The 23,809-nt window shown below is 37.9% G+C and overlaps 2 protein-coding genes across 3 annotated transcripts in view; one reads left to right on the top strand and one right to left on the bottom strand.

The window, feature by feature from the left end:
• Nucleotides 1-6,790: 6,790 nt before the first annotated feature.
• On the top strand, nucleotides 6,791-12,743 carry RBIS (ribosomal biogenesis factor). Its single transcript, XM_047842523.1, has 4 exons — nucleotides 6,791-6,919; nucleotides 9,038-9,154; nucleotides 12,171-12,287; nucleotides 12,615-12,743. The coding sequence occupies exons 1-4, from the start codon at nucleotides 6,809-6,811 to the stop codon at nucleotides 12,684-12,686; spliced, it is 417 nt and encodes a 138-aa protein (XP_047698479.1). The 5' UTR covers nucleotides 6,791-6,808; the 3' UTR covers nucleotides 12,687-12,743.
• The window catches only part of E2F5 (E2F transcription factor 5), a 27,948-nt gene continuing 16,866 nt past the window's right edge, over nucleotides 12,728-23,809 (bottom strand). The window contains exons 2-8 of one of the 2 annotated variants that reach the window (XM_047842520.1): nucleotides 22,310-22,419; nucleotides 20,999-21,160; nucleotides 19,713-19,756; nucleotides 18,418-18,482; nucleotides 17,583-17,850; nucleotides 14,750-14,797; nucleotides 12,728-13,522 (exon numbers count right to left, since the gene is read on the bottom strand). In XM_047842520.1, coding sequence (XP_047698476.1) covers nucleotides 13,413-13,522; nucleotides 14,750-14,797; nucleotides 17,583-17,850; nucleotides 18,418-18,482; nucleotides 19,713-19,756; nucleotides 20,999-21,160; nucleotides 22,310-22,419 — 807 coding nt within the window. In that variant the 3' untranslated portion in view covers nucleotides 12,728-13,412. The remainder of the gene's footprint in view (nucleotides 13,523-14,749; nucleotides 14,798-17,582; nucleotides 17,851-18,417; nucleotides 18,483-19,712; nucleotides 19,757-20,998; nucleotides 21,161-22,309; nucleotides 22,420-23,809) is intronic. The other variant, XM_047842521.1, reaches the window with a different exon arrangement.

The raw sequence follows: 23,809 nt of genomic DNA, 5'->3' as shown, positions 1-23,809 counted from the left end.
TCCATATCAATAAGGACATGGTGAACTTGGCACGTTCACACACCGTTGGTAGAATTGTAAAATATACAGTCTTTCTGAAAACAATTGGTAATTTAAATCGAGTACTTTAAGTGTTCATAACCTGAGATCTTATTCTTAAACTATGCTCCCTAAAATATTAGATCTTCTCAAAGATTTATGTACAAAGATGTTCATCACAATGTATTTATATTAGAAAAAAATCCAGAAACAACAGAAATGTCAATGTTAAGAAGAGAGTTGAAATAATTTATTATAGATCAAAAAGATGTAATTTTAGAAAGATATAAATATATTTTCAATATACTTATTAATAAGTAGATGTTTGTATCTATAGGTTATAAATTTTTATCCTGAAACTCCAATTTTTAATAAATAACATAGCATAAGTGCTCTAAAAAAAGCTGCAAAGAAATATATTTTTGAAAATCTGAGTGGTGGAACTTATTCATTGTTCCAAATATTTATCAGATTACCTTTAGATGCTAGGCAGTTTTAGGCACAGGGGATATAGCAGCTGTACTAGTCAGCCTCCAAGATAATCTTCAATGAGCCTCACCTCCTGGGATTTAATTCTTTGTGTAGTCTCTTTCCTTACTGAATAGGATGGGCATACGTAATTAATAAAATAGAATGGAAGTGGTAGGGTGTGATTTCTGAGTCGAGGTCGTAAAAGACATTGCAGTTTCTCCCTTGCTCTCTGGGATCACTTAGTCTGGAGGTAGCCAGCTTCCACATCATGAGAATATCAAACAGTCCTGTGGAGAGGTCCTCCTGGAGATGATTTCAAGCATCCTGGCACTAGCCAGCACCAACCTGCAGCTGCATGAGTGAGTTGCTTTGAAAGTAGATCCCTCAGCCCCAGTCAAGCCTTCAGATGACTACAGTCCCAGCAAACATCTAAGTGAACCCTCAGCAAAGACCCTGAGCCAGAATTGTCAAGCAGAACCCACTAAAATTATGAAATAATAAATGAGGGTTGTTGTTGCGAGTGACTAAATTTTGGGGTGATTTGTTACACGTTAGGAAGCTAATATAGTAGCAAACAAAACCAGATGGAAAGATCTGCCTTTTTTTTTTTTTAATTTTTAATGTTTATTTTCAAGAGAGAGAGCCAGAATGTGAGCGGGGGAGGGACAGAGAGAAAGAGGGAGACACAGAATCAGAAGCAGGCTCTAGGCTCTGAGCTGTCAGCACAGAGCCTGATGCGGGGCCCAAACCCACGAACTGTAAGATCATGACCTGAGCAGAAGTCAGACACTTAACCGACTGAGCCACCCAGGTGCCCTGAATGCTTTGCCTTTATGGAGCTTACATTCTAGCAGGCAGAGAGATAAAAAACAAAATGAAGAAATATATGGTAGGCTATGTGACAATAATGGGATAGCAGAGAAGGGATGTAGGAGGACTTGGAACTTTACAGTCATGGAAGCCCTCACTGAAAAGAAGGCATCGGAGAGAAGATCTGAAAGACATGAGAGAGGAGCCTTGCAGATATTTAGGGGCAGAAGGGTTGAGAAGGAGGAACACACCTGGCCAGGATTATAGAACAGTAAGAAAGCAGTGGGAGCAAAGTGGGGGGGGGGGTGTCACACATGGCTTCACAGGCTTTTAAAGAACTTGGCTTTTATTCTGAATCATATGGGGAACATTGGGGATTTTGAGCTGAGGAATGACATGAACTGATTAACATTTTAGCAGGATTCCTCTGGCCGCTGGGCTTGCATAGAGATTAAAGCAGGGAAACCAGATAGGAATCTATTACAATAATCCAAATGAGAGAAAGTAGATGGAGAGGAAAATCAGAATGTAATAATTGTTGGTTATTTGTTTTCTTCTTTATACTTTTCTGAATTTTCCATTTCTACATTGACTCTTCATGACTTTTCTAATCCAAAAGAAAAACAAAAGTCTTTAAGGAGCCAAATGTTTGTGAGAACTTTAGTCCTCAGCATTTTTTGGTTTTATTAAAATATAGATGCCCGTGGAATTCTTAGTAAGATTTCAGCACAACAGGGTTGCTATAGAACAACACAAAGATGAGAGTCAAAAACTGTTGACTTTAGTCTGTGCAGACTTTGAACATAACAATGTCAGCTGAAAAACAAATGTGAAAGGACTTCATGTACCCTTTGAATATTTTTATTGCCTTTGTGCTATGTATTTGACCATTCTTTTTCAATTTTAATTTTAATTTTTTTTGAGAGAGAGAGAGCAGGCATGTGCATTTGCACGTGTGAGCAGGGGAGGGGCACAGGGAGACAGAAAGACAGAGAATCCCAAGCAGGCTCTGTGCTGCCAGCATGGAGCCTGACAGGACTTTATCTCACAATGGTGAGATCATGAGCTGAGCTAAAAGCAAGAGTCCTTAACTGACTGAGCTACCCAGGCACCCCTGACCGTTAACCTTCAAATATTTCACATACAAGCATTCCTTTGTGACTGGATTTCAGGATTTCTAGGTACTTGACTAGGAGATAACTCTGGATAAAAATCTGTTTAATTAAATTAAAAACATATTTATTGAGCACCTATCATTTCCAAGGAATAGTGCTACACGAAGATAAAAAGAAGTGTTTCTCTAGGTATTTTTCTGTCATGGTAAAGATAATAGAGCTTTAAAGTCATTTTTAGTATGTTGGCTACAATACCTTGCTCACCTGTTTATAATTAGCAAATGTTTATGCCACATCTCCTATGAACTGGAAATAGAGAATCCTACACGGGGATGCAAAGGCGCCTGAATAATAAACGAGCCCTTGAAGAGTACATGGGCTAGGTATAAAAATTTCATCTCAGTCTCAAGTACATGGGAAGTGAATGGCTTATCCCAAATCCAGAAAACAGAAACTTTTTTGGTCTGCAGTCCATCACAGTGGCTGCTACAATTGTCAATATCAATGCCTAGATTTCCTTTGCAGACAGAAAGCTCCATCCTTTCTGTAACCCTTGTTGGTAGAGAGATCTTATGCTACTTCTCCTCAAGCCATGTGCCAGAGGGACAAAAGTCTCAGGCACTTACAGAAAACTGTTAACCACCCTCTCCCCTGAACATTTCTTCAATTTCCAGAAGCTCATTTTCTCTCCTAAGATTAAGCCATTTCCCTTTTCCATTCCCTAAGGAAGATCCAGGTAGGGATGTCTGCAAAATATCTGTAAACTTCAATTTTCAGCCCAGACACATGAAAACCATCGATAACCATTAGAGACAAAGAAACTCAGACTCATGATGTAAAAGATCTAGCTACCCAAGAATGCTGGGAGGAAAAGTGACCTTCATTCTTCTAAGACTTGTATTGCTTTGAGTATAAAATACTAATACTAGTACAACCAGTTACACCACCATGCTGCTCATCCTCTAAGATGGGTTGGTCAAGTTTTTAAAAGTTTTAAAATTGGTAAAGGGCCAGATAGCAAATATTTTAGGCTTTGCAGACTACTCAATCTCTGTCACAACTACTCAATTCTGCTGTTGTAGTGTGAAAGCAGTCATATATAATATGTAAACAAATAAGTGTAGCTGTGTTCCATCAAATTATACTTACAGACACTGAAATATTAATAGAACGTTTATGTGTCTCAATAAATTGTCCTTACTTTGATTTTTCCTCCCATTTTAAAATGTAAAACCTTTCTTAGCTTATGGGTTGTACAAAAATAAGCAGTGGGCTAGATCTGGCCTTTGAACTGTAGTTTGATTTCTGTTTTAAGACAGTCAGATGAGAACTTTAACATGAATGTCTCCAGAGTGCAAAATTATTTTCTTCCTTAAATAATGCATTTTTATATTTATCATTTTGCATTTATCACAGTCCTTACCACTTTCTGTCTTCAATGATTACTCCATGTGCACACATCTGTCTCTCCCAGGTGATTGTGCTCCCTTTAAGAGAAAGCAGTGATCATGTACTTCTCTGAGCTCCCACAGAGCCTAGGTGTTCAAACTATTGTGATCAAATGAAACTGAGCACTGGGGAGAATAAAGTTGAACTGATAAAACAAGTTTATCATAGCGTATCATTTATACAAGACTGGCTTTGTTCCGGTAAAGGGCTATGAGATTTGTTATGAATGGTTTGTAATTATTTGTGTGTGCACTCATTTTCTTATTCCCCCTAACTATCCATGTTTACTCGTTGAATTACTTTTAAGACAGTTCTTTGAGGACCAGATCTGTATACAGAACTCTGCATTGCTAAGTTTCAACAGGAAAACTAGTGTTTCCGAAAAATGTTTTTTCTACTTATGATTTTATTTTTAAGGTTGCCAGAAAAATGTGAAATGATATTTGCATGTATTTTTAAAGATTAGAAAACTTGAAGTTATTTTTTTCTTTATATATGATTCATTTGGTTCATAGGTAAATAGCTTTTAGAAAATTAGCATGATCCTTTCTTTTGTCCTAATAATATCTTATGCTTTCCTGCTTTGTATTTTATTAACTCTGCACATGGGCTAGGTAGATTGGACAGGAATAAAGACTCTTTTAGGTACAATTTTAAAAAATAACAATAACCCCAGACCACTGAAGCCAACAAAACACAATGTTTTTGCTTAGGTAACTGAGAAGTCTGGGGATAGATCTTTCTTGCATCTATGGCTGAATCCAAAGATTCAAATGACATCATCAGGGTCCTGTGTTCTATTGTTCAGTCAGATCTATTCTATTTTGTAATTTGCCCTCATTCCCTCCCACTGCAGACAGGCCTCCTGCAAGTTGCTGGAGGAGATGGCTAATAGCAGCCCTAATTTCATATCATCCCAATACAAAGACACTAAATGCAGGAAACAGCATTCCTCACCAGCTCTAGTTGGAAAATCTTTCAAGGAGGACTATAATTATCAGCTCAACCAGGACCACTTAATGGGAGAAAAATGGTTCCTCAGAAAGGATGCTGAACAGAATGGACATTCTCTGAAGTGGGCATACTCTATGAATGACCATCTACACATGGGAAAGGGAAGCACAGAGAAATGAAGTAACTTGTTCATAATCACACTATTGGTTGGTGAGAAAGGTAAAACAGAAATCCATGACTTCTCACTCACACCTCATACAATGCTTCTGCTTTTGCCTGTATAACCATGCTATTTCTTTGCTGGATGTATCTTTATCTCACCATTTCAAATAAAAGAGCCAGTCCCGTAAGTTTTCATAAACACTATGATGTCATTCTATTACATCTATTTGTCTTCCTCATATACATCAGTAACTTCACATTCAAGTAACCATAATTAAACCTGCCTTATTTGCTTCAGTACTTGTGGATAACTCGGGTCTTGTAAAAGATTCTGATGATTTTCTGTAATTTTGGTTTTGCCCCGCACATTACTGGTATTTTATACCAGCATTTTAAGTTGTTTTTTAAAAGTCACTCTTAGGGGCACCTGAGCGGCTTGGTGGGTTAAGCGGCCCACCTCGGCTCAGGTCCTGATCATCAGTTTGAGCCCCACGTCAGGCTCTGTGCTGACAGCTCAGATCCTGGAGCCTGCTTCGGATTCTCTGTCTCCCTCGCTCTCTACCCCTTCCCTGCTCACGCTCTGTCTCTCTCTCAAGAAATAAACGTTAAATTTTTTTTTAAAAAGTCACTCTTAGAATACAATATTTGAATAAACACACTGACAGGTAATTATTTCTTTCCTTAATATATCCCCTAGTTTTTTTGTGATGAATATTAACATAATAACACGATTTATTGTATAAGCGGCTCATCTTCCTATAAGCAGGCAAGTGGCTGTTTGGGCGGAAAATTTGACCCAGAGCCAACCCACAAATATCCTAGTTTGGTTTTGTTCAGTACTAGTTGTGCGAATGCCGGTCAATAGCTTAAAATATGAACCTTGATAGCTAGTATCTTCCGTGCAAAAGGAGAGTGGAATTATGGCTTTATTTTGATACTTAGTGTAGGCTAAACTCCTGAAAGTAATAAATTAATATATGAATGTTAGTACTTCTACATGCGTTTAAAATCTGGATTTTCCTATGAACTCATCAAAATAAACATGTGAAAACTTAATGAGGAGTTCCTCTTAGTAGAATTGAATCAGTTTTCTAGAAAACTCAACCCACAATGTCTTAATTGAGAAATACACAGGAACTCACAACCAGAAGGCAAAAAATGTTTCTTCTAAGTTTTTCTAAGTTCCCTGATAATTATTTTCTTTTTATATTTTCTTGTACCTCGGCTGTGCTGTTAGAAATTCTCTTTTTGGAGCAAGGAAACTACACGAGAAAAGCATTCCATCTCCTCGCTCATTACAAACGTCCCCTTTCGAGGTTATAGCCCCCATCTCTCCAGCCAACAAGGTTCTTTACACCTCCAGCCAAGCCCCGGACGCCACCCAGAGGTGCGCAGCGCCACCTCCTGGGAGCTTGGGCAGAGACAGTCAGGAGTCTGCGGCTGAGGGGCGACCCCTTGGTGACTGTCTTTAAGGCTCGGAACCTCAGAAACGCCCTCAGTGCTTTCTGTGCACATACCCATCAGCCCTGGAAGTCCTGCTTGGCTGCGTTTCCAACGCCTCCAGTTTGCCGGAGCAGAGTACGAATCCACAATGCTGCCTAAAGTAAGGGATGCTCTAGGGGCGGGATTTCCCATGGTGGGTGGAACTTCTCCCTGTGGGCGGGGCTTCGCTAGGTTTGGAAGGAGCTCAGCATTTGAGCAGGCTCTATGGGCGGGACTACGTTACGAGGGTGGGAACGCGCTCCTGAGCCGAACTACGTTTGGTAGGCGGGGCTTCGTCTGTGTCAGGCCGTGCTCTGTGGGTGGGACTCCGCTCGGTGGGCGGAACTATGGCCTGTGGGAGGAATTTTGACTGGCTCCTTTCCCCCCGGAACTTCCTGGATCGTGTGCGTGCAGATGGCGTCGCTTGGAGTTTGACGTGCTGCACGAGGTTATCGAAGGTATGGTAAGATGTTGATACATTTTCTGGCAAACTGTCGTGAAGTTTCGGGGGTTGGGACAGGACCGGTGGGTCTTGTACCGCTGAGGCCCGGCGGCTGGGTTCCATCGCGCGCGGCCTCAGGGCAATCCTACTGGGCAGCGGCGTGCCTGCTGGCCGAGGCCTGAAACCAAGGTGCCTTTGGGCCTTAAGCCCTTGTCCGGGTACCAGTTTTTCGTTGTCTCTTGTTAACAACAATTTTCACGTTGTTGTCAACAAAATTTCAGTATTGCCTCAGCCACCACGGTATTCCCTTCTCCACGAACCTTTCTCAAGTCCACAACTCTAGTAGACCTCTCCCTCTTGTGTCCATTTGTATGCTTCATGTAGCGACACATATCATGTGTCCGTGTTTGTATCACATACATGTTTTTGTATTGTCACTTTTATACCACAGCTGGCACATAGTACGTTATTAATAAATTCTAGATGAGTGATTGGATTTTTGGTTACTATTGGAAGAAGGATTTTAGATTATTTAATTGGGGGGATATGATGTGTATTTTCTACTTCCTCTTTAGTAATCATGAATTTCCTATTGTGTTCATGTCTGGCTTTTTTTTATAAGTAGGAGGAGTACCGTTGGTGTTTAAAAGCATTGCTGTCCCTAAGTACTTTACTGAGGCTAGACATTGAAGGAGAATATAAATTTAAGTCCAGAGATAAAAGTTGAGGAAAGGAAAGAAAGAATGTGCAAAGTGTCTTCAAACAGCAATTTGTAGACTAGGATGGGTATGTATAGAGAGGTAGCAGGAGATGTGTTTGACATATTTATGCTAGATTTGGGGTTCTGGCAATATACCAGGACAAAGCTCACTGTCCCTAAGGCATGGGAAAAGTCACTGGAAACTTTTAATATTGGAGAGGTTCATCGCACAGCACTATACATAGACTTGAATGCAGATGGCTTAAGCCAGGGGTTGGCACTCTTTCTGCAAAAGGCCAGATAATAAATACTTTAGGCTTTGTGGACTATTGTTGTAGCAAGAAGGTAGCCACAGACAATACATGATCAGGCTGACATAGCTGTGTTCTACTGAAACTTTACTTACAGAGACAGGTGCCTGATCTCATTTGATCCATTGGTATAGTTTGCCAATCTGTGGTCCAACCAAATGGACCTAGGGACCGTGCTGGTAATACAGTCCTGAACTAGGCAGTACTATACTATGTTTCTGTATACATATGTTATTTGTATATGAGAGACCAAATCACATGATGTTAGCTCTGGATCTAATCTTCCTGGCTTTGAATCCTGACATTTCTTGATTACTAACAGTGTGACATTGGGCAAATTAGCCTTTTTGCATCAGTTTTATCTATAAAATGGGGATAATAGTACCTCCCACAGTGTTGTGCAGAGTAAATTGGCTAAAGCAATAAAATGTTCACATAGTGCTTATACACATTTTAAAACCTCAATAAATCTTAACTATTAATATTTTAAAATTTTTCCTCATATGCATTGTTAAAGCAGATTTGAAAGACATTTCTAAGGTAAAATTTACAGGCTACGTGCATGTTTAACTATAGAGCAAAGAAAATATCTAAAATTTCACAACAAGAGCCATTCACATAGAGGTGATATGAAAGTTGTGAAAGTAAGGTAGGAAGTGCAGAATTAAGGACTGATTTTGAAGAAGTGTACATAGGAGAGAAAGGCAAGTAAAAAGGAATGAAAAAGGAAGAAGGGGAGAGGAGTCCCTCCTAAAGTATGATAGGAACCAGAGTGGTATAGTAGTATATAAACCAGCAGAAGGATGGATGGTGGTGGTTAATGTTGTCATGTGCTGCAGAGAGCTGAGAAAACAATTGTGTTGATAGTATTAATGAATTCAACCCGCAGAAATTAACATGGTACTTCCTATGGGCCAAGTATTGGAGATACAGAAAAGAATCAGGCACATACTCTGCATTAGACAGCAGAAAACTTAGTAGTGACGAAAGACATTGAAATAATTTAATACGTACAGCAACTTTAAAAAATCCGGAGTAAGATGGAATTTCTTACACTAAATTGGTACCTTTATTTTAAAAACTTAAATTGAGCTTAATTGAGTTCCGTCTCTTTTTTCCCTAGACAATGGCCAAGAGCAAACTAAGAGGACAGAGGTCCAGAAATGTATTTCATATAGCCAGCCAAAAAAACTTTAAGACTAAAAACAAAGCAAAACCGGTTACCACTAATCTTAAGAAGGTGAGTATTATTTAAGTACTCTGACAGTATCGTTTGCAAGCCACGCATAGTTGTAAAGCCACTGAAAAACTGAAAGCTATTATTTAAAACAGGTTCTTAGCCTTCCTCACAAAGGCAAGATAATTTTAAACAGTTATTTTTTTTAAATGAAAAATTACCCCCCCTTTCTTGATGTATATGTATGAAAAGAAAAAAGCACTTTTTTTTTTTTCTTTTTAAAGACAGAGAAAACACGTGAGTGGGGGAAGAGGGCCAGAGGGAGAGAGAGAGAACCCTAAGCAGGCTGCACACTCAGCTCAGAGTCTGACACAGGGGCTCGATCCCACAGCCCTGGGATCACGACCTGAGGTAAAATCAAGAGTCAGACACTCAACCAACAGAGGCACCCTAAGAAAAAAGCACTTTAACTGCAAATGCATGAGGCTCCAAAGAACAGTTTTAAAAGCTTTATCAGAGCATAGAAATTATCCAAAACCATGGTGTGGGAAACAGTTCTTATATCTGACCCCAAATATATTCAAGAACCTCCTGACAGAATCGAGACATGAAATGCTGATCGGCACCCATTCTTTTTCTTCTCAGTAATTCTTATCTCCCTGATATCTAGAACTCAAACAAAAACCTATAAAATGAAGATAAGATACTTCCTTAAAGTGCAAAATTGGGAAAGAAAGGAGTTTATTGTTTTTTTGTGTGTGTGTTTTTTTCCTCAAAATATTTGGGAAATGGGAAATTTCTTCTTCAAGATTAAGTAGATTCTTTCAGGAAATTCTTCAAGAAAATGTTTTCAAGTTTAAGTAGTAGGTGGAGTCAGGTCTCCAGGACTTTGTAATTGGCAAAATAGTCAAAGATATGTAACATTTTATCTTTCAGTTTTCATGAACTAGCAAAGTTAAGCATTTTGATGGAGCATTTTTATGACTTACTTAGTAAATGCTTATAAAGGAAATAAAGCTAGGTGATATGATGGGGTAGGGAGTGACAGTTTTACACAGGATTGCTTTCAAAGTTGACATTCAAGCCAAGATCCAGATGGTGGGGAGCAAGTAATGCCGCAGGATTTTTTACCTCAGGACCCTGGGTTCGTCGTCTCACCTCTTCAAAGAATGAAGAGGTGTACATAGAAAATGAGCAGCAGGCAAAGGTTTATTATTAGAGCATAAGATTGGAGTGTAAGAGTAGTAAGTAGGGAAGCTGTCTTTACCGAGAGGGGGCATTCAAAGTGAATGCCTAAGGACTGTAGGCAAGGGTCCTTGTTACATAAGGCTCCTGTCACCCCCCCAGCCCTTCCCCCTTGTTCCTTCTCAGGTTTTATACCCTTACTGGCTTGCAGGTCTTGGTGCTGGGTTGTCCATTCCTGATTGGCTCATTTCCATTGTACCAGGGGGTGGCCTATGGTCGTACTTAGGTCTTTTGTCAAATTCCTGAAGGAAGCCTGAAGGGGAGTAGGTGGGGTCTGTTACTTTAAGAGGAACCTTATGCCTGAAGGGTTTGCTGGGGTCAGACACTCCCAACATTGTTCCAAAATAAGGGTTTTTCCCTACCAGGGACCTCAGGTCCCTACTGAACCCTATCTTTTCCTTATCATAGTAATATAAAGCTCTGGAAAGTGTTGGGAGCGGCACACTTTAGGCAGAGAGAATAACAAATGCGAAGGCCCCATGCTGGGGAAAAACTTGGTGTATTTGACTGACAGGAGATCATGTTGTTTGCATAGAAGTGCTAGCCGCTTTGTGTATGCTAATGAAAGATATATAAGGGAGGGAAATCTGGGTAGGCCGCCTGGTTGGGGAAGGTATCAGTTTTCTCAGAAAAGTGGCCTAATTTACTAAGTGGAGGTCTTAAGATTGCCAGGCACTATATACATGGTAAGTTGAAGTTTGTGATCATGAATTTAAAGTGAGGCCAGCCAGTTAGATTTTCTGCAGATTCAGTTTTAGGCTCAGGAAAAGCTGTCAGTTGAGTTTAACTAGTTTGTCAAGCAGGTTTGATTAAGGAAGAGAAGGAAAGTTAAGAGAGTAAAGGAGTGATTGATTAAATAATGGTCACGGAATCTGGGCTGGCTAAAGGAAAAAGTGACGACACGGAAAGTGAAAAATATGTGAAATTGGTGGGAGATTTCAGGAAGATTGAAGAATCGTTAGTAAGCCAAGTGAACTTGAAGAACAGGAGGTGTTACAAGTTGCAGGCAAAGGTAATCCATGGAAGTGGATGGCTGAGGTAGGTAGTGGGAAAGAATCTGGGAGTTGAGGACCTGAACAGACTAAGAAACTAGAGGGTTAGGTTTTTGTTGAAGCCTCTCACCAGGCATGAGAGAGGTCAGTGAGCTGAGTTTTGAGATCTTTCGTGAGGGAGCAAGTAAATGTGTTGGCAGGTGACAGTAATGAGGAAAGAGGTATTAGAATATTCTGATGCATTAGGGGCAGAGTTTTTAAGGAGAAATGGTTTCAGAGCAGCAGTGAAAAACAAGATTTAAAGAGAGAAGGGTTGTAAGGGAAATTGTCCTCAGGAGACTGGAAGGGACTCCTGTTAAGGCAAGGAGGTCAAGGAAGGATTCTGAGATGGACTGTTAGAAGGAGTCTAAAGTGGAGCACCTGGTTGGCTCAACCAGTAAAGCATGTGACTCTGGCCGTGAGTTTAAGCCCCACACCAGGCATGGAGCTTACTTTAAAAAAAAATTAATTAAAAAAAAAGAGTAAAGCATTTGATCCAGGTTCCTCGTTTTACAATGAGAGATGACTGTAGCCTAGGATTGTGGTCATGTATTTAATGTACCTATACCGTGTCTAAATATGATGTATGTCCACATAATTCTTATTTTGAAAAACACAGAACCTTTTGTCTAAAACTTCCCAATAAGACCATAAGAATTTTTGTGTAAATTATCCCCACAAATGGGTAGGGTTGATGAATTTTTACATTTTTAGGTTTAACAAGATTAAATTAAAGTTGGATATATTTTATTATTTATGGTTACAAGATTGTAGATTAATAACCTTTTTTTCTTTTTTAAAAGATAAACATTGTGAATGATGAAAAAGTTAACAGAGTGAATAAAGCTTTTGTAGATATACAAAAGGAACTTGCACATTTCTCCAAAGGACTTTCCCTTGAACCTCTGCAGAAACAGCTGGTGAGTGTGAATCATTTCCTTTTGTTACGGCTAATAAGCTAAACTCTAACTTTTTAAAGCCTGTGATTTGAATATAATTTTTAGTATTTGGCTCTCTACTATCTTTGGCTCTGTAGTTAGTAAGCCAAGTGAACTTGTTACTATATACAATATACTATATATAGCATATTGAGTCATTCAGACCATTGAGTCCGAATACGAGAATTTACTGTTCTGTTTCCAAAGGTATGACTAGAAGATATTAAATTAGGTAATATATTATATACAAGTCATTTTTGTTGACTGTTGTTATCTACATTTTTAAATACAATATTTTTCTCCCTTCAGATTCCTCAGCAGTGTCATGAAAACGAATCAGTTAATGTTGATGAAGCGACAAGATTGATGGCTCAATTGTAATACACTGGTGATACATCAAATACCCCAAGAAGACCAATAAATTAAATGTTTTATACAGTTTTATTTTTAAAAATCTTGTTAATGTACAAGCATTGGCACATTTTAAAAACAAACTACATAAACAGATCTTTCCTATAATCTAGGAAAGTGGAATGTCAGAAGTCAACAAAATGTGATAAACTTAAAGTGCTAAAACAGAAGGCACTTCACAAAATCTGTTCACTGAAACAGTTAACATATCCTAGTTTACATCCTTCACTTTATAAGTGGCAGTGAATGTGTTTTTGGATTGGAGGACACACAGAAATATGGACAGTTTCGTGGCAGTAAAAAAATATAAGACAAGGGATGAGCCGCTGGCCAACTTTGTTTTTGATGACCTTAGTCTACTTTAAATTTCCTCTCATAAGAGGGAAAAAAACAGAAGGATTCAGAATTGGAAGAAAAGGTGAAATCCCAGAATGTAATCACTTAAGGGGGAAGGGAGGGGATTTGTGGATATTAAATCACTTTTTCCCCTGAAAAAAAGCCTTTGTTTTTATGGTTGAAAAGAGCCCTTTGTTTTTATGGTTGAAGTTTTGTGAAGTAAAAAAGAAATTATTAGAGAACACTTCAGAATCAGTGAACTAAAAAGGTGTTACATTCATTATTTTAAATACTTAGGTTATTAAGAAGTCTAAAATGTTACAGTTAGAGGTAGATAACAGTCCCAAGTTTCCATGGAATCTAATAATTTAGTATCTGGACATCAAACAGATCACAAACTCCTTCATTATCATCTAAATTAAAGTTGTAGTCATCTGCCGGGGTAGGAGAAAGCCGTAAAAGAGGAAACACTGCAAGTAAAACAAATTCAGTGTTAAACATGGTTTTTATATACAGTTAATGATGTTTAACAGAATACTCTCAAATACATCTATCTAAATATCTAAAGAAACTATGCTTCTTAATGTTATGTAAGAATTTTTAGGAAATAATAGAAAAAGTTGTAATCAAATGAACGACTTCTGTTTAGTGTATATTTTGAAAGATTCTCATTTAAAGATAATTTATGCATTGGTATAGCTTAAGAAATAGAGGTTAAAAAATTTTTTTATTTAAAAAAAATTCGTTTTAACATTCATTTTTGAGGGACAGAGAGAGACAGCATGAGCGGGGGAAGGGCAGAGAGAGGGAAACTCAGACTCTGAAGCAGGCTCCAGGCTCTCAGCTGTCAGCACAGAGCCTGATGCAGGACTTGAACTCACGAACTGTGAGATCATGAACTGAGCCAAAGTCGAAAGCTCAACCGACTGAGCCACCCAGGCGCCCTGAGGTTAAAATTTTTGTTGGCTGAACTTGTCACACTAAAATGTATGATTCAAAAACAGTGTCAAAGTATTTCCTCTGATCTCTGCTAAATAAGCTCCTACTTTGAAAAGAGAAATAGGAACTAGACTTCATAAATACACTGATGTTTTGTTTCTACAGAAGTTTATTCTCTAAGTGGTTATTGTACCATTTGCTAATTTAACAGTTGCAGTTTCCTAGGTTCGGCTATATTTGTTAGGAAACAGGACTGAATCCAAGAATTTACAGGAAGGTGAAAGCCAAGAGAGTTATTAAAGTAATTATAATATTTTGTAGCAATTGATTTTTAAGGATTATTTCAGATTAGATGATGACATGGCTGATGTTAGTAATAGTTCACATTGGTAGCTTGACATTGGCCTTTGTGGGGATATTTACAAAACTGGGTTTTGAGATTACCTATATATTATTTTACTTTTCTTGGCCAAATTCTTCAGACATGAAAAAGACTAGTGGGCTAACAGTTTAGAAATTTATTCAGTGAAAGTGATAAGTATCCCCTTATTGGCCTTTTTCTTTTCTTGAAATGCAGTAAAATAAAAATTGAAGGATGCCTATGATTTACTTTAAAGTGGGAGATTTTTCATGAATCATCATAGGATGTTAAGCAGTTAAAAAAATACACATTCTGCATTTCTTTTCAATCTTTTGCCACTTATAAACTCTAGAGAAGCATTATTGATATTTAAGTAGTAAAATTTTAAACTACTTACCATCAGAAGACATTAACTCATCAATGATATCTCCACTAATAGATCCTGCTGGAAACAGAAATATGATAATAAAGTTTTGTTACAGTTCTATTTATATATTTTGACAGTAAAAGGCAGTTACTTTAGGAAGCTTGGGTGGCTCAGTTAAGCATCCAACTCTTGATTTTGGCTCAGGTCACGATCTCACTATTCATGGGATCTAATTTCACATTGGGCTCTGCGCTGACAGCACAGAGCCTGCTTGGGATTCTCTCTCTCCCTCTCTGCACCTCCCCCACTCACATGCATGCACATATGCACATTTTCTCTCTCTCTCAAAATTTTTTAAAAGGCAGTTATGGGGCTCCTGGGTGGCTCAGTCAGTCAAGCATCCAACTTCAGCTCAGGTCATGATCTTGTGGTTCATGAATGAGTTCAAGCCCCATATGTGCTGACAGCTGAAGCTGAAGCTGCTGAAGCTCTGCTTCAGATTCTGTGTGTGTCTCTCTCTGCCCTTCTCTCTTTCTCTCTCTCAAACATCAAAAAAAGGGCAGTTACTTAAAAACAGCATATATTTAAACAGTTGTGTTTAAAAAGTTAAACACTAGCAGCTTTTATTAAAGTATAGAACTTGACAGAAAGATACCATTTTCATGAGCACCTACTCTGTGCTTGGCATTACTTTTAACTTCTAAACTCAAGATGTAGATCAAAAGACTCCTCATCATTCTCCCAAAACTGACTCCTTGGTTTTACAAAGTCAGTATACTGTAATTCTCCCAGTTACCCAATCTCAAAACTTCAACATTACTTTCCATTCCTCTAATTTATCTCCGGATCTCACACATCAAAGTTATTTATTTTATTTTACCTAAACAATACTTCTCAAATCTCTTCTTTCTCTTTCCAATCCCATTGTTATCACCCATCTTAGCTGTAATGTTCTTTTATAGTTACATAACTGCAGACACCATATATTCATTCTCCATTGCCTCTAATCTCTTCTGTTTCCCAGGCCAAAAGCATCTTCTTGTTACTCCTGTACTCACCAGTGTGCAGTTTCTAAGTTGCTATTTCCCTGCTCACAAATCTTTGGCTTATTGGCTAAAGTTCCAACTCAGTCTGATATTCAAGGTCCTCTCTAAAATCTGACCCCAAATTACTTTCTCTACTATTTCCAAATACAAAACTATATACAGAAACTGCTGAAAAAAAATTTTTAATGCTTTGTGGAAGATGACTTACTAATGGTGTCTAAATTAAACCACAGAGAGCTTGTCTGTCTTTAGATTTGCCCCCATTAATTATAATTAGATCATAAACTTCTTAAGGAGTACACTTTGTTGTGCACGCCCCATTCTATATCTTAAGTATAGAAATACTTCTAGAGGAAGGAAAGGAAGAAAAATACTGTGTCCAGTTAGATCTTTATAGCCTCACTCTTAAGTATTGTGAATTCCCACAGTAGTAAGATTCATGTCACATTCTAATGAGACACATCCCAAAGGTAAAAATAGACAAATTGGATTATGTACAATGTAGCTTTTAATGATCTGCAATATTACATCTAGACTGGCATGACTTAATTCATTCAGCAACTCCTTCAGATATTGAGAGAATATCTGCCATGGGCCCTTTATTTGGAATCAAATTTAGATGTGGATGGTACTCCCAATGCCCAGTTTTTGGAGATTTAGCTATTTTCATTTCAGATTAAACAATTTAGGAAGGCAAGATTTCCTAACTTGGAGTTAAGACCATTTATCAGCTATAAAACTAAACTTTCCAAATAAAAAGTGTAACAAGGAATATGAAGAGGCAAATGTCACTATATTCTACAGTAGTTTGATTTTTCTTAAAGGTAATTGGAACACATTTCAATAATTCATCCTAGAGTGACTAAAATGAGTGACTAAGGTTTACAAAGTAAACCTCTGATAAAAAAGTTGATATGTGGGGCGCCTGGATGGCTCAGTCGGTTGAACTTCTCACTTCAGAAGGTCATGATCTAACCGCTCGTGAGTTTGAGCCCCATGTCTGGCCCTGTGCTGACAGCTCAGAGCCTGGAGCCTGCTTCAGATTCTGTGTCTCCCTCTCTTGGCCCCTCCCCTGCTCACACTGTATCTCTCTCTCTCAAAAATAAATAAACATTTAAAAAAAAAGTTGAGGGGCGCCTGGGTGGCGCAGTCGGTTAAGCGTCCGACTTCAGCCAGGTCACGACCTCGCGGTCCGTGAGTTCGAGCCCCACGTCAGGCTCTGGGCTGATGGCTCAGAGCCTGGAGCCTGTTTCCGATTCTGTGTCTCCCTCTCTCTCTGCCCCTCCCCCGTTCATGCTCTGTTTTTCTCTGTCCCAAAAATAAATAATAAAAAAAAAAAACGTTGAAAAAAAAAAAAAGTTGACATGCAAATATTAATGGGGGGGGGAGGGTGGGGGGAATGAACAAATTTCTATCAATTCCGAACATGGAATTCTAAGGAAAACTGCATACGTAGGTCCATTAACTACCTTTTCCTTGCTCACACTATTCATAATGCTACACGGTCTTAGCCACATTATACTGTATCCAATTATATATGCTGAATATACAATCAGATTGTGTGTGTATATCACCTAAAAAATAAATCTGTAGTAACAGAATTAAAGCAGGATCTGTTTTTAAATTTTCCTCATAATACCTATCCCAGTGTGTCCTGTGTAGGAGACACTATATACTTCTTAGGCTTACCATTTTTCCTCCTGTGTTTGGTAACAGAATGACCATAGCTGACTAATTCAGAAAAGCTCTCCAACTTACTTAATATGTTATTCATATTTTTCCTTCTCTACTTTTTAAAACAAAGGCTCTAGACTCACCTGATGACAAGTCTGTGGCTGGAGTCTGTTGAAGATTTTGGCTTCTTTCAGAGACATGTTGCTCAGGCAGATTCTGAGTTGCTATGTTGGATTTCTGTGGAGTCACTGGAGTGGAGGGCTGAGAGGAGGGTTGTGTGAGGTCATCAGGTGGGGGAACAGGAAAAACCACAGGCTTAGATGAATTGGATTCTTTATTTATAAGCAGCACGTGGATAGGTCCTGAATGACTCTTTAGATTGATCTGGTATTTCTTTTGTCCATTCTGACCCTTTAAGATTATTGGGTATAAACAAATGAATAAATATTAACATTTCTAACTACTTTGGAACACCAAAAATTAAGATAAGCAAAGCTATAAAGGACTAATTGTATATATAACATAGAATTATACATAGAATAGAGTCAATAAATGTCTTTGACTCAACTAGAGAATGTTTTGAAAAAGACCCAATTTCAAGCAATCTGGTATGGTGGATATTTAAGTTGAACTTTTTCCTCAGCTAGGATTGCTGTATCAGTTATAGATATAGTCATTTTAACTGACTTTTTAAAAGATTATTGATTATATCATTACTCATTCCTTAATATTTTCTAGCTCAAAAAATCACATAAAAAAACTTTTATACTCAAAATGTTAAATGATTTATTCAGTCACTTCTATAATTTTACTAAAGTACTAAAGACATACAAACTCATTTATAAATACTTTCAGATAGAAAACTTAAAAGCAGTATTTGAAAGTGTTTACACACAGTTAGCTCTTGTTCAGCTAAAGATAATACATTTGTCCTTCTTAAGACAGCAGATCCACATTAAGAAAAGTTACCCTGCATACCATTTCTGGAATAGGTACCTCCAGCTGTGTACCAGAAGGTGCTTGAATGGCCAAAAGTGTATCACCTGAGGAAAAAAATTTCTAAGTTTAGAAAATACTATTGATCTTGGAATACAGTGGCAAGAGTGTGAGTTCTGGAATCGGAATGCTTGGGTTTGAATCCCAGGCTGGGTAACCTTGGGCTTTGGTTCCTAATTCTGTAAAATGGGGGGAATAAGCCTTACTGCATATATTTCTTTTGAGGATTAGATGAGGTAATATATGTAATAGATCTGAGAAGAGGGTAAATACTCATCGTTAGTTCTATTCTCATGAACAAATTTGGATCAAGTTAATTTTGCTTTCATTCAGTCTTGCATAAAGTCTGAAATTCCTGAAACTGTTAGCCTCAACACTGTTTACTTGAGATTTTTAAATTACTTAAGTGACTAGGGATACTAGAAATTAGGTATGATAGTGTGAAATCTTGAGCTTAAGTGAACTTAATTTTAAAGCTAAATTCTATAGCAGACTGTTGAGCTGAAAATTAAAAATACTTTCTCAAACTTTCTTAGAAAGCTCAGGATATATGGTGGCAGAGTAAAGCAGTAAGGCCACACATATTGTCAACATAGCCTTGGAAAGTCAGATTTCACTTGGCAGGGTGCTTGGCAGATTTTTTTTTTTTTATGTGCATAATATGCATGACTGTTTAACAGGCCATACATGACTAATATAAATATGTATACAAAATTTCATTTTACTTGTATTATAATTATGGGGTACAGCCTCCCCCCCCCCCCCCACCAATGTTATTAATACACTGTATTGTCCTGTCAAGGGGAAAACATGGAGGCAGGGGATGGGATGGAACAGGGTTAGGAGTAACTGTCCTGGTTATAAAATGGATTAACCTAACTCTGCCCTCACGCTTTCTTTGAGTTCATTTGTGACCAGCACACTGCACATGGTTTCTAAACAGTGCCAGTGAGAAATATATTTGATCAAATTTAATCACTGACCCTACAATTCTGTGACTTTGAAACTGTTTAATCTCCCTCTGATTTAGCTGCCCCTCCCACACACAGTTTACACCCACCAATGCAGGCAATGAAGTGAAAACTGTGCAAAGCAGTTACTGTCATGAGAACGGAAACAAAGGCAGCCTATCACTACAGAGCACTGTAGAGTAACACAGAACATCCACAGTTCCTGAAACTAATGACTTAGGGTGAGTGTGTGGGGGAATTTTGACTCACTCTCCGCTGAATAGGTTGACCAGAGGAAGAATGTTAGGACAAACAAATAGTACTTACCATTAAAGCAATTACAGATGTCTTCATGAGTTACATAGGAAAATGTACTGCCATAAGAGTTAAGGAACAACATGTGTACCAAGGTCTCGCCATTTAAATTAAGATAATAAATCTGCAGGCCAAAATAAACAAAATGACCAAGTGCATGAAGGTGTTGCCACACATGGTCAGATAAAGACGTCTTTAGTCTGAAAAGGCAAAGATAAAGGTCCGTAAGAGGGGTACCCATCCTTTGCTCTAAGAAGCCACTTTTGATTTTTGTGACATTTGAGTCCTCCATATTCCTCATGGAGACAGGGCTTCTGGGGCGGGGAAAGAGCAGTCAGCAGGAGTGGAGAGCAACCATACATGTCTCCACATTGAGAATTTTCCTGGTCATGGTTTAGGGGTCTGGGAATGGCCAGAATCTTGGAAAGCAGTGCAGCAAAGTCTATGATCAGCTAGTTCAATGGTTTTTGTGTTTTGGGGCTCCACAAGGTACAGCCTGAAAACCCCATTTAAGTTATCAAATTGTTAAGGAGCTTTGGTCCATAGAAAAGAAATAACAAATGCGATCATGGACTTATTCAACAAATTACAAAACATAAGAAATTGGATACAGTAGTCAAAAATTCATGAGAGGTAGTAGAAGATAAATGCAATTAAGAGATTCCGTAAGTATCTAGGTAAGTTTACAAATCAAGAGTATCATGTGTATCTAAGAGAACAGTGATTTTTGGGAAACACATGAAGTACATCACTAATTTTTTCCCACAACTTAATATGATGGATACATAAGCCTTGGTCCCCAACCTCAAGTAGGTTGTATCTTTCAGTTAATATTAGGCAAAAAAGTATCCTGGATTGATTGCCAGCCCATGATATTTTATTTTCAAGCCAAAATTAATTTTTCAAAACTTGAGAGGTAACTGAATTTTTACCACTTCAGAACACTGAGCACAATTATTTAAATATACCTGTGCATTTAACAATTCCTTCTAATATTCAGAGCCCCCTAAGCACACTTTAGCTAGCATGTTGCATCCTATTAACGGTAGATTTAAAGTAATGACTTTTTTCCTCAATGCAACAAAGGAATAATGTTAATAGATGTACTTTGTAATTTTAAGAGGTAAAACGTTTCAAATATTAGTATAAATTATTAGAATATTATAAAATTAAAATACTTTATCCACTTAGAAAACTTTGTGAAACATTAGAATAAAGTAACTGATCTTCAGACTGGAAGAATGCATTATATACATACATATACTACAGCTACATGTGTAACTTATTTAAAAGGATATCTATTGTTAATCGAGTCGTCCATCACATTTTTGATGCTTTGCTGTAGCCACAACTTCTGCTGATCAAGTTCTCTTTCCTTCAGTTCTAGATCTTCAATTTCAGCTTTAAGATATCTTAATCTATCTATGACTTCTTTAGTATTACAGCCAGCACCTACACCTCTTAAAAATGTATGAGAATCAGTATCTCCAGTATCAGACCCAGGTTAACATCACTTAATTTTTATAGTAATAGAACTGAACTAGTAATTTATTCAAGACAAAAATCTTTACACTCTTCTAAAAATCAAGCATTAAAATCCTGAGAAAATTTAAACATCGTACCTCTGAACATATTTGCTTAGAAAATTTATTGGCAAGAACAATCAAATCACAAAAATTCTCAGTGGTTTTGCCATACAGAAAATAAAAATTTTCATAAAGTCAAAAAAAGTTCTATGTTCTAATGGTGTTTTTCATCTAAAAGGACAGGCTAGTGACTGGCACCAAAAGGATGTCAAAGCTGAGGCATGTAGGTGGCTTAGTCAGCTGAGCATCTGAGTTCGGCTCAGGTCGTGATCTCATGGCTCATGGGTTCGAGTCCCGTATTGGGCTCTGTGCTGGCAGCGCAGAGCCTGCTTGAGATTCTCTCTCTCTGTCCCTCCCCCATTTGTCTCTCTCTCTGTCTCAAAATAAATAAACTTAAAAAAAGAAAGAAAGAAAAGGATGTCAAAGCTACATAGTTACACCTGGAAGTCGCATGATATAGACTGAGATGCTGGTAAATTACAACCTTTTAATATTTTGGTGAGACTCTGGCTTTAAAACAGAACAAAACAAAAGAAAAAACTAGGGCCAAAGAGGACGAATTTGCAGGACAGAAAGTATTTTTCACATTCAAACATACAACCATACAACAGTTAATGAATGACAACATGCATTTCAATCAACCACTATACACAAGGTCATATTCCTATATATAGGACATAGTTCCTATTCTTAAGGAGTTTATATTAGTTGGGAAGCTAAATGCTCACGCAGAAAGGGATCAATAATACAAAGCAGTATGCAGTGTGTGCCAAATGAGTAGCTTGAGGGAGAAAATAAGATTTGAATTTTCAGTGTGTAAATCAGACAGTGGAGACAGCAAGGGAATATCCCAACATAGGAGTCACATACAGAGGCCCAGAGCAGTGTCCAGGGAAAGAGAGGGGCCTGTTGAGAATACCAGGCCAAATGAGAGGGAGAGCCAGACGGTATAAAGGTCAGATTTTATACAGCATCAGGAAGAAAAATAAAGGTTTTAGAGTAGGGTATTGGTTTGTAACTTACTTCCATTGTATACTATTTTTTGACTTTTTTTCAATCAGGTCAATTCCCTCTAAGACATTGGTGATATCATAAATTCTTCTTTTTTGCCTCACAGCCAAAGTATCTGCAGCCTGTTTTTAAAAAGGGGACGGGGGAGACAAAGAACAATGAAATAAAGGGCAATTCCTATTTTAAAATTTAAAAAAAGGTTGATTATGAAGTTCACAGCATGAGAACCCAATGCCAAATTTAACCAGTATGTTCAAAGTATCTCTCAAACATTGCAAATACCAAAGAAATTATCCCATTTAAAAGCCAGCAGATGTTAGAATGGGAAAAAAATATATAAAGGGTCATGACACAAAGCCCACAAAAATAAAAGAACACAGTGAGAATACTTCATGTCACCTTATGGACTAATCCTGAGAAGGAGCTCCTGATTATCTACCCACATCACTTCCTATTTTATCTGTTCATATACAATCACCTAAAAACAGCCTTTATTGTTTTTTGAAACTTTGAAAAATTATATCTCAGCAGCTTGTTAGTAATTAAGATATTTGGGGAGTTCTAAATTATACACACACTTCAGTACCTTGAAATACGCTATCTGCATTTTTTTAACTCACAATGAAAATGGAGGAGTGAATCATGCCATCCCAACACAAAGCATAAAATCAACAAGAAATCAAAATTCATATCACTAAGTTGTGGTACCAGCAAATATTATCCAAAAACCTGGTAGTCTGACTAAACAAAAGTAAGGTCAACAAAAATATTTCATGCCACCATGACATCAATAAATGCAGGAATGTTGTACTGTTTCTCTGATTGGTTCCCACTCACATTTATGAGCTTTGTTCCCCAATGGAACAGACACAATCTTAAAAAAGAGGTTATCCTGGGGCACCTGGGTGGCTCAGTCGGTTAAGCATCTGACTTCGGCTCAGGTCATGATCTCGCAGTCCGTGAGTTCAAGCCCTGCGTCGGGCTCTATGCTGACAGCTCAGAGCCTGGAGCCTGTTTCAGATTCTGTGTCTCCCTCTTTCTCTGACCCTCCCCTGTTCATGCTCTCTCTCTGTCTCAAAAGTAAATAAGTGTTAAAAAAAAAAAAAAAAAAAAAGGTTATCCTACAGCTCTTTTTCGGGGTGAGTTAGACAATAACCTATCTTGAATGTGGAGTCACACTGTAAGAGTCATGGTAATAATGAAAAAACACATTCATGTCCTTACTGACAATATTCAGCACATTATCCAAATTAATGAACAGATTTTAGCTTCACATTATTGTTTGCAGCTCTCCCAAAGCATTATTACTTTCTTAATTCTTTAAAAACATAGCCACACACACACACACACACACACACACACACAATCCAGGGAAGCATATTTTTGCAATCTGGACTTACTTTCTACAGGGAGCAAGTGTGACCAACTTCACAGGCATTTAATGTCAATTCTACCAATCCATTTCTTGTGCTACCAAAATACCAAGTTACCACTGTGTAATTATTCAGATCT

This window comes from Prionailurus viverrinus, chromosome F2 (genome assembly GCF_022837055.1).
Source record: "Prionailurus viverrinus isolate Anna chromosome F2, UM_Priviv_1.0, whole genome shotgun sequence".
Taxonomy (NCBI): domain Eukaryota; kingdom Metazoa; phylum Chordata; class Mammalia; order Carnivora; family Felidae; genus Prionailurus; species Prionailurus viverrinus.
The sequence above is the reverse complement of the archived record's forward strand: the minus strand, read 5'-3'. Positions and strand labels throughout refer to the sequence as shown.